Source organism: Leucoraja erinacea, chromosome 16, assembly GCF_028641065.1.
Source record: "Leucoraja erinacea ecotype New England chromosome 16, Leri_hhj_1, whole genome shotgun sequence".
Taxonomy (NCBI): domain Eukaryota; kingdom Metazoa; phylum Chordata; class Chondrichthyes; order Rajiformes; family Rajidae; genus Leucoraja; species Leucoraja erinaceus.
This window is the reverse complement of record NC_073392.1, coordinates 24,568,775-24,581,774: the sequence shown is the minus strand read 5'-3', so window position 1 is coordinate 24,581,774 and position 13,000 is coordinate 24,568,775. Positions and strand designations below refer to the sequence as shown.

Genomic DNA, 13,000 nt, shown 5'->3' with positions numbered 1-13,000 from the left:
CCATCCCACCCTCACCCCAGTCATCCTGCTCGTTTCACTGTTCTTATCCCTTTGTTATCTCCTCCTCCACAGCCAACAATGGACCATTGTGGGCTCCTGATCGGCCCTGATTTGTACGGTACCTTCCCATACTGTTTTGTACTGTTTCCTTCTCCCCTGACTCTGTCTGAAGAAGGGTCTCCACCTGAAATGTCACCAATTCCTTTTCTCCAGAGATGCTGCCTATACCTGCTGAGTTTCTCCAGCATTTTGTGTCTATCTATGGTATAAACCAGCATCTACAGTACTTTCACTTCCCTGTTAAAGATCCCAACGCCCTGAATCAAATGCAATAGGATCCAAATGAGTCCGACACAGAGTGAATCTCCCTCTACACCATCCCATCACACACTCCCGGGTCAGACACAAAGAGTGAAATCAGGTTGTACTCTCTGTCCAGTTACTCAAACTCTTCAGATACCCTCTGCCACTGGCACCTCCCGTCCTTCAAGTTCGTGAGTTTATTGTCATGTGTCCCTGTATAGGACAATGAAATTCTTGCTTTGCTTAAGCACACAGAAAATAGTAGGCGTTTACTACAAAACAGAAAAATATGTCCATATACCATGATATAAATATATACACACATGAATAAATAAACTGGTAAAGTGCAAATAGCAGAAAGTGGTTATTAATAATCAGAATTTTGTCCGAGCCAGGTTTGATAGCCTGATGGCTGTGGGGAATTAGCTATTCCTGAACCTGGTTGTTGTCAGTCCTTCACTCTCCCCTTGGGCCCCTCCACCCACCCCATTGTCTACAGATCTCTCTATCCTCTTTCCCCCCCCCCCCCTCTCCCCCCCCCTCTCTCTCCCCCCCCCCCCCCCCCCCCCCCTCCCCCCCCCCCCCCCCCCCCCCCCCCTCCCTCCCCCCCCCCTCCCCCCCCCCTCTTCCCCCCCGCCGTGTCTCTCTCTCTCCCTCCCCCCCCCCCCCAGTTTCACTGGCCAGTGTGATTGCCGGCCAAGATTTGGGGGTCGGAGCTGCTCGGAGTGCAAGAAGAACTATTGGGGCAACCCAGGGCTCCGGTGCCAGGGTAAGTGTCTCACCACAGGGACCACCGTGCTCTTCCTGGAACTCTGGGGGTGGGGGGCATGATAGGGGAGGGATGGAGACGGTGCAGCTCCAGGGAGAGTTGTTTAACTCTAGGATGTGTAGGAACTATCCCATATTTACGCCTCATCAAACAATGGTCGAGGCTCAGGAACTGCGTAGTTCTGCATATCCGTTGAGTGGCTCAACAATCATCATCGTTACCTAATAAATCAAAATCTTGCTGCTGTAAACAGCGCATTCTGACATTTAATGAACGGTCTAATTAAGGAGTGTCTAGAAAAGCAACGAAAGCAGTATTGTTCAGATAAACGAGGAATATCCGTGTCGATCTTCCTCATCGGAGTTGTAGCTCCAAAGGTGTTTTCTCTGGTCCAAATACACGGTTCCCGTCTTCACCAGCCGACCTGGGCTCGGTAAATCGGTGAGGGAGGGAGGTTTACGATGCAAACAACCACAACAATGATCCAAATCTCAGCTCACACTTTTCCAAATGGACTTGGCAATCCGCCAGCCAGTGCCGCTCCTACAACTCTCAAAGAGACACAGTCAAATTCCTCATAGATTGAAGAAATAATTTTTTAAAAGAAAGCCTCTGAGTCTGGTGATGATCCCGGTCCAAAATCTCACTACTTTTGTTCCCAGCAATCAGAACGGCTCCTCCTCTCACTGACCCGGGAGAGTGTGGTGGGATGGACTAGAGGGAGCTTCACTCTATGTCTGACCTCATTTTAATATACAAAGAGACTTTATTTCACTTTCATAATCTCAGTACAAGCACTGGAACAATCAATATTGCCAATAGTTTACAAACATCGATCAATCAATGATGTAACCTTTTCACACAAAGGGTGGTGGGTGAATGGAACAAGCTGCCAGAGGAGGTAGTTGAGGCAGGGACTACCCCAACATATAAGAAACAGTTAGACAGGTAGCACAGGTTTGGTGGGATATGGACCAAGAGCAGACTGGTGTAGATGGGACATGTTGGCCAGTATGGACAAGTTGGGATGAAGGGCCTGTTTCCACACGGTATCACTCAATGACTCTAATACTTTACAAATCAAATAAATCAGAGGGAGGGATGGAGGGCTTGAGGGAGGGAGGGGGGGGGGTTGAGGGAGGGAGGGATGAGGGAGGGGGAGGGGGGGTTGAGGGAGAGTGGGTTGAGGGAGGGGAGGGGTGAGGGAGGGAGGAGGGAAGGAGGGGGGGTTAAGGGAGGGAGGGAGGGAGGTGGGGGTGAGGGAGGGTGAGGGTGAGGGAGGGTGAGGGGGGGGCTGGTGGGGGGGTGCCTCCTGCTGATACCAGTGCCTGGTGTTCCCGCAGCCTGTGACTGTGCCGCTGAGGGGTCGGACACTCTCCAGTGCGATCGAGCCACTGGCCGCTGCCTCTGCCGACAGGGGTTTACCGGGGCCAGATGTGACCAGTGCAGCCGAGGCTACCTTGGCCGCTTCCCCCAGCTGTGCGCCCTGCCACATCTGCTTCTCCCATGTGGGACGAGGAGGTTGACTGTCTATGGGAGAGGATAGAGGAACTGCGGGAGAGGCTGGATCGGGCACTGGGCACGGAGGTCAACGGCACTGCCCACCGCGCCCTGCAAGAGCTGGAGGAACAGCTGGCAAAGCTGCACTCTCTCATCTCCTCACTGCTCCCCAACAGCACCCTGCACCTGTACCCCCTGCGAAACCTGTCCCGGGACCTCAGGTAGAACGGCACTCCCCTCCCCCCCCCCCCCACCCTCTCTCCACCCACCCCGCTTCCCCCCCCTCCCCCCCTCCCCCTTCCCACCCCCCCCCCCCCCACACTCTCCCCCCCTGCTCCCCACCCCCTCACCACCCGCTTCCCCACCCCTCTACCGGGATTTCAGGTAAGCACTCCCCTCCCCCACTCCCCTTCCCATCCCAACCCTCCCCACTTCCTCTCACTCTCCCCCTCCCCACCCCCTCACCAACTGGATACTCACAGAACTCATTCCCCTCCCCACCCCCACATCAACCTCTACCTGGATTTCAGGTAAGTACCCTGCAGACCCCCCCACCCCCCTCCTCCCTCCCTGCCCCCCCCCCACCCCCCCCCCCTCTCCAATCCCAAACCCTCCCCCATCCTCCAGCTACCTGCCCCTTCCCCTCCCCCTACTGCACCCCCCCCCTCCCCCCTTGCCATCCCCCTCCCCAACCTCTCCCTGGGGCTTATGTACGGTACCCGTGGACAGCCCTTAAGCCCCCACCCACTACCTCCCTCCATTCCTCTCCCCCTTTCCCCTTTCCCCTCTCCCCCCTCCACTCCCCCCCTCCACTCCCCCCCTCCACTCTCCCCCCCCCTCCCCCTCCCTCCCCTCCCTCTCTCCCCCCCCCCCCCCCCCCCCTCCCTCTACTCTCCCCCCTCCACTCCCCCCCCTCCACTCTCCCCCCTCCACTCTCCCCCCCCCACTCTCCCCCCTCCACTCTCCCCCCCCCCTCTCCACCACTCTCCCCCCCACCACCTCCCCCCCCTCCACTCCCCCCCTCCACTCTCCCCCCTCCACTCTCCCCCCCCCCTCCCCAGCAGCCCCCTCACCTCCCCTACCTTGGCAGGGGTTTGTCCCTGACCAATGGGCTGCCCAGAATGACCCTCCCCCCGCCCCCTGTCAGGCAGGAGCTGGTGGCCGTGTCGCAGAGACTGGATGATGTGGAGAGAGCCGTTGCCAGGACTCAGGAAGCCAACCAGGGCGCGGAGGGAGAGGTGGAAGAGCTGGACGAGATGACCCGCAATCTGACCGCAGGCCTCGCCCAGAAAACCAGGGAGCTGGAGAAATATATAAAGATGAGCTTCAAAGGTGTGTAAATGTTTCCTCCGGTGGGGGGGGGGGGGGCATGCTGTGCTGTGCTGTGCTCCCGAGTGCCCTGTTGTCAAAGTCAGGCCCGTTCCCGCTGTTGGTCCCCCCCACTCCCTCTGCTGTGTTCCCACTGTTGGGACATTTCTGTTGATCAGCTCCCACTGCCCTTCACACAACACCCACGCCAGTTACAGTCCTAAAGCACAGAAACAGGCCATTCGGCCCACCTTCACCATGCTATCCACAGCATACTAGACTAGTCCCGTTTACCTACATTTGGCCCATATCCCTCTAAACGCTTCCTATACATATATCTGTCCAAATGTATCCACTTCTATAGCTTCCTCTGGCAGCTCGTTCCAGATATGGACCACCTTCTGAGTGGAAAGAGTTGCCCTTGAGGTCCTTCTTAAATCTCTCCCTTCTTGAAAGTATGGTAGGTTCTTGGTTAGCAAGGGCATCAAATGTTTTGGGGAGTATGGGGCTGAGAGGGAGAATAGATCAGCAACGATCAATGGCAGTGCGGATGGGTCAAAATGTCCATCTTGGTCAGGATGGAGTAGTTGGGCCGAAGGGCCTGTTTCTGTGCTGTGTGGTTTTGCAACTCTGTCCTTCAGGCAAACAAGCTTGCTGCCCTCACTGGGCAAGCCCTGTACGTGACTCCAGGTTCCATCCATTGCTAGTGCTCCTTACATTTGCTAATTGACTTAGTCACACAGCACGGATTCAGGCCTTCAGCCCAACTTGTCCATGCTGACCAATATGCCCCATCTACACCTTGTGTTAGAAGGGTCTCGACCTGAAATGTCACCTATTCCTTTTTTCCAGAGATGCTGCCTGACCCGCTGAGTTACTCCAGCATTTCCTGATCATGTATCTGTTCAACTGTCTTTTCAATATTGTTACTACACCTGCCTTAACTACATCATGAAAAAAAAAAAAGACACAAAGTGCTGGAGTAACTCAGCGGGTCAGGCAGCATCTTTGGAGAACATGGATTGGTGACGTTTTGGGTCGGGACCATTCTCTGACCCTGCCTGAAAATGGGTGTCACACAGTGGTAGAATTGTTGCCTCACAGCGCAAGAGACACAGGATGCTGTCTGTGTGGAGTTTGTCCATTCGTCCCGTGACTGCGTGGGTTTCCTCTGGGTGCTCCGGTTTCCTCTCGCATCCCAAAGACGTGCAAGTTAGTAGGTTAATTGACTTTGGTAGAAATCGTAAATAGTCCCCCAATAGTGGTCAGCATGGACTCAGTCAGCTGAAGGGCCTGTGTCCGCTCAGTATCTCTAATCTAAACAAAGGGTCCTGACCCTTTACAGAGTACTTGGCAGCAGTGAGGGCAGCGTACTGGGAGTCTGGGCAGGCGGAGCAGCGGGTGAACGAGACGGTGTGGGGAGCAATGGGACCGCTGCAGGAGTCGGTCGACACACGGCAGCGGGCAGAGGGGCTGCTCCAGCAACACCAGGACCAACTCCCCACGGACATCACCGCTCACAGCAAGGAGCTGAGGGAGCTGCAGCTCAAGGTGCACAACATGAGCATGGACAACATCAACAAGGTCGGACCCGTTAGCAGTCAGTGGCAGTCGGAGACAGCCCACAGCTGGGAGCAGCGGGTAGTGTGTGTGTGTGTGATGGGGGGGAGTGTGTGTGTGTTTGGGTGTGGGTGTGTGGGTGGGTGTGTGTGCGTGTCTTTGTGCGTGTCTTTGTGCGTGTCTTTGTGCGTGTGTGTGTGTGTGCTTGTGTGTCTGTATTAGAACTTGAAACTTTGTCATTCTCACCTTATATCCATGCCCTCTAGTCTATGACATTTCTACCCTGGGGAAAATGCTCTGACTGTCTACCCTATCTATGCCTCTCATCATTTTATAAACTGCTGTCAGGTTGTGATCAGGATGCCAGGAAAGTGCACCAGTCTGGCCGGTCGGTCGGTCGGTCTCTGTCCCACACAACGTGCTAGTGAATCAGGGAACCAACATGTGCAGTTCAGCGGGTGCAGCAGCATCTATGGAGCGAAGGAAATAGGCAACGTTTCGGGCCGAAACCCTTCTTCCCGTTTCGGCCCAAAACGTTGCCTATTTCCTTCGCTCCATAGATGCTGCTGCACCCGCTGAGTTTCTCCAGCTTTTTTGTGTACCTTCGATTCTCCAGCATCTGCAGTTCCTTCTTAAACATGTGCAGTTCCTTGTGTGTCCACTGGCCCACGATCTCACTGGTCTCACACTGTTCCCCGTCTGTGGCCTGGTCCACTCTCTGTCCTGTACTGCCCCCTGCAGGCTCCCCGAGTCTCCCCGTTCACACCAATCCCCCCCATTCACACTCACAGTCACCCCCATACACACTCACAGTCACCCCCATACACACTCACAGTCACCCCCATACACACTCACAGTCACCCTGTTCACACTCACGGTCCCCCCCACACACACTCAGTCACCTTGTTCACACTCACAGTCCCCCCCACACACACACTCACAGTCCCCCCCACACACACTCACAGTCCCCCCCCACACACACTCACAGTCACCCTGTTCACACTCACAGTCCCCCCCACACACACTCACAGTCACCCCCACACACACTCACAGTCACCCTGTTCACACTCAGTCCCCCCCACACTCACAGTCCCCCCCACACACACTCACAGTCACCCCCACACACACTCACAGTCCCCCCACACACACACTCACAATCCCCCCCATACACACTCACAATCCCCCCATACACACTCACAGTCCCCCCCAACACACACTCACAATCCCCCCACACACACACTCACAGTCCCCCCACACACACTCACAGTCCCCCCCCACACACACACACAGTCCCCCCCACACACACTCACAATCCCCCCATACACACTCACAGTCCCCCCCACACACACTCACAATCCCCCCATACACACTCACAGTCACCCCCACACACACACTCAAAGTCCCCCCCCACACACACTCACAGTCCCCCCCATACACACTCACAGTCACCCCACACACACACACAGTCCCCCCCACACACACTCACAGTCACCCCCCCACACACACACACAATCCCCCCATACACCCTCACAGTCCCCCCCCACACACAGTCCCCCCCACACACACTCACAATCCCCCCATACACACTCACAGTCACCCCCACACACACTCACAGTCCCCCCACACACACACTCACAGTCCCCCCTCATACACACTCACAGTCACCCCCCCACACACACTCACAGTCCCCCCATACACACACTCACAGTCCCCCCCACACACACTCCACCCCCCCCACACACACTCACAGTCCCCCCCCACACACACACTCACAGTCCCCCCATACACACTCACAGTCCCCCCCACACACACCACAATCCCCCCATACACACTCACAGTCCCCCCCACACACACTCACACAATCCCCCCATACACACTCACAGTCCCCCCCCATACACACTCACAGTCCCCCCCATACACACTCACAGTCCCCCCCATACACACTCACACTCACAGCCCCCCCATACACACTCACAGTCCCCCCATACACACTCACAGTCCCCATACACACTCACAGTCCCCCCCATACACACTCACAGTCCCCCCATACACACTCACAGTCCCCCCATACACACTCACAGTCCCCCCCATACACACTCACAGTCCCCCCCATACACACTCAAAGTCCCCCCATACACACACATCACAGCCCCCCCTCATACACACTCACAGCCCCCCCATACACACACACACAGTCCCCCCATACACACTCACACACACACTCACAGTCCCCCCCCATACACACTCACAGTCCCCCCCACCACACTCACACATCCCCCCACACACACTCACAGTCCCCCCCACACACACTCACAGTCCCCCCCATACACACTCACAGTCCCCCCATACACACTCACAGTCCCCCCCCATACACACTCACAATCCCCCCATACACACTCACAGTGTCCCCCATACACACTCACAGTCCCCCCCATACACACTCACAGCTCCTCGTTCACTTACGGTCCCTCCATTCCCACACAGTCCCCCCCCCCCCCCGTACACACTCAAAGTAGCAATGTTACAAAATCTTGAGATTTTAAAAATCAAGTCTGTAATTTATCCCATCAGATAAAGCATAAAAATAAGTTTAATTTGGTACCTAATTCACTTTCATATCTTCAGTATTAAAAAGGTTATGGCTATTTTCATACTCGTAAATTAGCATCTTGTTCCCTATTGCTTTTCCATTGACTTAACACAAAAGCTGTGATCGAGGACAGTCAAAAGCCAATAGCTTTCTTAAAAATCAAGAGAACTGAATGAAATTGTCAGTTATTATAGATTGAAACATTCTGAAACAAATATAAAACATCTAACTTGGATGACCTGAAATTAAAGCATGTAATTAGTTAATTACCTAATTGTAGTTAATTACAAAATTGACGGACGGAAATAGTAATAAATACCCAGACTGCCTTGAAAATTCAAAAATGTGATATTCTCAAGATCAGAATTTTAATATTATTGTATAATATGCTGTAAATCCATAACAGACAGGTAAATAAATTACAACTTCTAGCAATAGACCAAGTCTTTATAGAGAAGATCAGTTGCTAGCTGGTACATTGGAATATCATAATCAGTAGCATCATCATACTCCTCGGATTGTAACCAATAAGCAACCCTGTCCACCTTGTTTTTCCACAACTTTTTAATTTTGGCATTGTAAACTACAAGTTTTTGCTCTTCAAACCACACATGACATGCCTTTCTGCCCATTACTTTCCCATTAAGAATGTCCTGTAGATTCCATTTCTTAAGATTTTTTTAATAGCTTAAGTATCCAAATAACAAACTAATCCCATTCACACAAGAATTCACAATATAACATGATTTTTAAATCTCACTGTCATGAATTTATATTCCAGATGGAAGGAATTTAATGTTGAATTCCCATAAATTAATCTAGAAACATCCACTCGATATAATTAAAATTATTATTTTTTTGCACAATACATGGGACTAAAACTGATATTTAGTATAAAAATATTGACTATGGGTAGACAATAACACAACATATAGACGATTTGGAGGCTCTTGTGACATGATTGTCCAAAAAAAAAGAGCATTTAAATCATCTTGCGAGTGGGTTTTTCGGGAACGCAATCGATTGGAACATTGCATTTGCTGTGAATTTGAACCCCATATCTGCACGAAAAACACTGCCGGTTTGTATGGGGCCCAAATCACATTTTCGCAAATGAAAATTAGATTAAAGCCATCCCGAGAAACAAGTTTATATGTAAAATAGACGACTTACATTATATTTTGTCCTGTTCATGCGATCCGTCCCGTTGTAGGCATTGAGGGCGTTAGAAGATGCTTTTTATTTTAATGTAATTATTGAATTGTCTCGCGATTAAATAAATTAAAAAAATTGGGAACGGAAGTCCGATCAATTGTTCTTCAGCAGCTTAGCAGCCCGAGAATAGCCGCCTCCAATAAGCAGGAGAAAACGGCATTTTAATCTCCCCACCGCCCCCTCAAAGGTGCCATAGTCGAGCACACGGCCAGTGGTGAAGGTAAGTTTTGTAACATACCTACTCACAGTCCCTCTGTGCACACTCACAGTCCCTCTGTGCACACTCACAGTCGGCCCGTACGCATTCACAGCCCCCCTGTTCACACTCAGTCTCCCCCCCCCCGTACACACTCGCAGTCCCCCCCGTTGACACAGTGCCCTGTTCACACTCAAGGAAGGGGGGTCTATGGGTGGGGTCAGCTTCATACAACCTTTGGCCCCACATGTGTGCAGGGGAGGAGGAGAGGGAATGGTGGGTGTGGTTGGGGGAATCGGTGGTGTGGGGTCATGGTGGTGTGGGGTCATGGGGGTGTGGGGTCATGGGGGTGGGGTGGGGTGTGAGGTCATGGGGGGGGGGTCATGGGGGGTCATGGGGGTGTGGGGGGTCATGGGGGTGTGGGGTCATGGGGGTGTGGGGTCATGGGGGGGTGTGGGGTCATGGGGGTCATGGGGTATGGGGTCATGGAGGTGTGGGGTCATGGGGGTGGGGGTCATGGGGGTGTGGGGATTGGTGGTGGGGGCCATGGGATGTCTCTAACCTCTGGCCACGTGTGTGCAGGTGTGCGGGGGCTCGGGCAGCTGTGCGGGACCCCTGTGGGGGGGGCAATTGTCGGGATGACGAGGGCAGACGGCAATGCGGGGGTCCCGGCTGCGGGGGGGGGTCATGCAGTGAGCAGCGCAGAGGAGGCGATGCGGACGGGCAACAATGTCAGCAGAGCGACGCAGGACATGGAGCGACTGCTCAGAGCCATCGACGTGGAGGTGGGGGAGGGGAGGGGAATGGGTGTGGAAGTTGCAGGGGGGGGGGGGGGGGGGGGGTGGGAAGAGGATGTCGGAAGAATGGGTGGAGGATGGAGGAGGGAGGGGGGTGTGGAGGTGATGAGTGAGGGAGGGGGAGCTGGGAGGAGGAAAGGTTGGGGTTTGGTGTGGGAACAGCAGAGGGGGGCTGAGGGGGGGGAGAGAGAGAGCTGGATGGCAGAGGGTTAGTGAGGGAAGGAGAGGGGAGGGTGAGGAGGGGGAGGTCCGAGGGGGGAGCAAGAGATTAGGGAGAGGAGGACTGGGGAAGGGGGAGATGAGGCAAATGGGGAGAAGAGGGGGGGCGATCAGAGAAGGGATGAGGTAGGGGGGCGACGGGAGAAGAGGGGGTAGGAGGTTTGGGGAAGGTGGAGACTGGAAGGGGTAGAGGGAGGAGGAGAATAGAAGGGAGGGAAAGTAAGGGGGGGAATGGAGGGATAGGGAGGGGGGTAGAGGGGCAAAGAGGCGAGAGAGAGGGGGGGGAGGGACTGTGGTGCCACCCTGTGCCTGACCCCCGCTGACCTCTGCCCCTCCCCCACAGCTGGCGGTTGTACAGAATCGGACGGATCGGGCCAGGGCTCTGGCCATGGACACATTGGCACGAGCGGCCGCTGCCCGGCAACAGGTCAACATCACCGTGGGCAACTTGCGTTCCTTCATCACCGCCCTCAAGGACTTCCTCAACGGTGTGGCCCGGCACGGGGAGGGCACACGGATATGGGGGGCACTTGGGGATACAGATCATAGAGTCATAGAGTACCACTATGTGGAAACAAGCCCTTTGGCCCAACTTGCCCACACTAGCCAACAATGTCCCAGCTACACTATCCCTCCAAACCTGTCCTATCCATGTACCTACACAATACACAATACAATTTATTTGTCACTTGAACCTCATAGAGGCTCAAATGAAATGTTGTTTCTGCAGTCATACACACAAGAAAAAAAGACCCAAGACACAACACAATTTACACAGACATCCATCACAGCGCATCTCCTCCTCGCTGTGATGGAAGGCAAAAAAAAACTTATCTCTCCCCTGCACTCCCCATTCCCCTCCCGATGTCAGAGTTAGAGCCCCCGGCGGGCGATGGCAATTGTCCCGCGGCCATTAACGCCGCGCCGGGTGATGCAAGGCCCTGCTCCGGGTCTTGTTGTTGGAGCCCCGGGCGGGCGTTTGCAAAGTCCCGCAGCCGTTGAAGCCGCGCCGGGCGGTGATGTAAGGCCCCGCTCCAGGCACTCCTCGACCCCGCGACTCGGGTGGGTGAAGTCCCCGTTGTGGAAGCCCGCGGGCTCCCGGTGTCTAACTGTCTAACTGTTTCTTAAATGTTGGGATAGTCCCAGCCTCAACTACCTCCTCTGGCAGCTTATTCCATACACCCACCACCCTTTGTGTGAAAAGGATTCCGCATTAAATCTTTTCCCCTTCACCTTAAACCTATGTCCTTGATTCACCTACTCTGGGCAAGAGACTCTGAGCATTTACCCGATCTATTCCTCTCGTGATCATATACATCTCAATAACATCACCCCTCATCCTTGAGGTGCTCCAAGGAATGGAGTCCAAGCCTACTCAACCTCTCACTATAGCGCAGACCCGCTAGTCCTGGCTACATCCGTGTAAATCTTCTCTGTACCCTTTCCTGCATGACAACATCTTCCCTATAACACATTGCCCAGAACTGAACCCTAAATCCTCTAAATCCAGTCTCACCAACGTCTTGCACAACTGCAACATGATCTCCCAACTTCTATACTCGATACTCTGACTGATGAAGGCTAATGTGCCAAATATCTTTTTGACCACCCACTTTTTCTACCTGCGACTCGACCTTTGTGGAACTATGCACCTGCTCTCTGCCCAGAGCCCCACCATTCACTGTGCAGGTCCTGCCCATGTTAGACTTCCCAAAGTGCAACACCTCACATTTCTCTGCATTAAATTTCTTCAACTATTCCTCAGCACACTTGGCCAATGGATCAAGAACCTGCTGCAATTTTTGACCGTCATCTTCACTCTCTGGGCACAGGGACACACAGACCCAGGGGGATATGGGGGACACACAGACACACGGGAATGCGCAGACCTACGGGGTCACACAGACCCAGAGGGGACATGGGGCGAGTGCTGGGAGGTGAGGGTCTGGGGAGTGGAGGGGGTGGGGAGTGGAGGGTGTGGGCTGAGTGGGTGGAGGGGAAGTGAGGGTGAGTGGGGTAATGAGGAGATCTGACGGCCATTGTCCACAGAGGAGGGTGCGGACCCGAGCAGCATTGACCTGGTGGCGGGGTTGGTGCTGGACATTACGCTGCCGTTCGAGTGGCTGGATGCCCAGCGCATCATGCAGGACATCGAGCTGAGCCTGGACCGCGCCCAGAGGGTGGAGACCATCCTCAAGGAGACTGGACCCCTCCTCCGCAAAGCAGAGCAGCTGCGGCGGCAGGCCGAGAAAGCACGGTCAGTGGGGGGGGAGTGGAGAAAGGAAGGGATGAGAGGGAGGGGGGGGGGCTAAGAAGATGGTATAGATTAGGAAGGGAGGGGAGGAGCAGGGGAAAAGAGGATGGGGCAAGGGATGGGACGGGGTGCTGGCTGACTCAGATCCCGTTAGCCCAGAGGTGGAGAGCGTGCAGCGTGACAGCCCCATGGTGGGGGTGATTTCCCATTACCCCGTGAGTTAGGGAAGGGGGGGTGTGATTCTGTCCCCGTTACCCCGGGGGTTGGATTGGGTGAGTTGGGTTGGGGT

General features: G+C 54.3%; 1 protein-coding gene across 1 annotated transcript in view; it reads left to right on the top strand.

Moving 5' to 3' along the window:
- lamb2l (laminin, beta 2-like) overlaps positions 1-10,206 on the top strand; it is a 64,107-nt gene extending 53,901 nt beyond the window's left edge. The window contains 7 exon segments of the mRNA XM_055647914.1: positions 976-1,072; positions 2,416-2,543; positions 2,545-2,577; positions 2,579-2,793; positions 3,720-3,904; positions 5,226-5,464; positions 10,024-10,206. Of these exon segments, the coding sequence (XP_055503889.1) occupies positions 976-1,072; positions 2,416-2,543; positions 2,545-2,577; positions 2,579-2,793; positions 3,720-3,904; positions 5,226-5,464; positions 10,024-10,083 (957 nt within the window). The 3' untranslated portion in view covers positions 10,084-10,206.
- Positions 10,207-13,000: the final 2,794 nt, after the last annotated feature.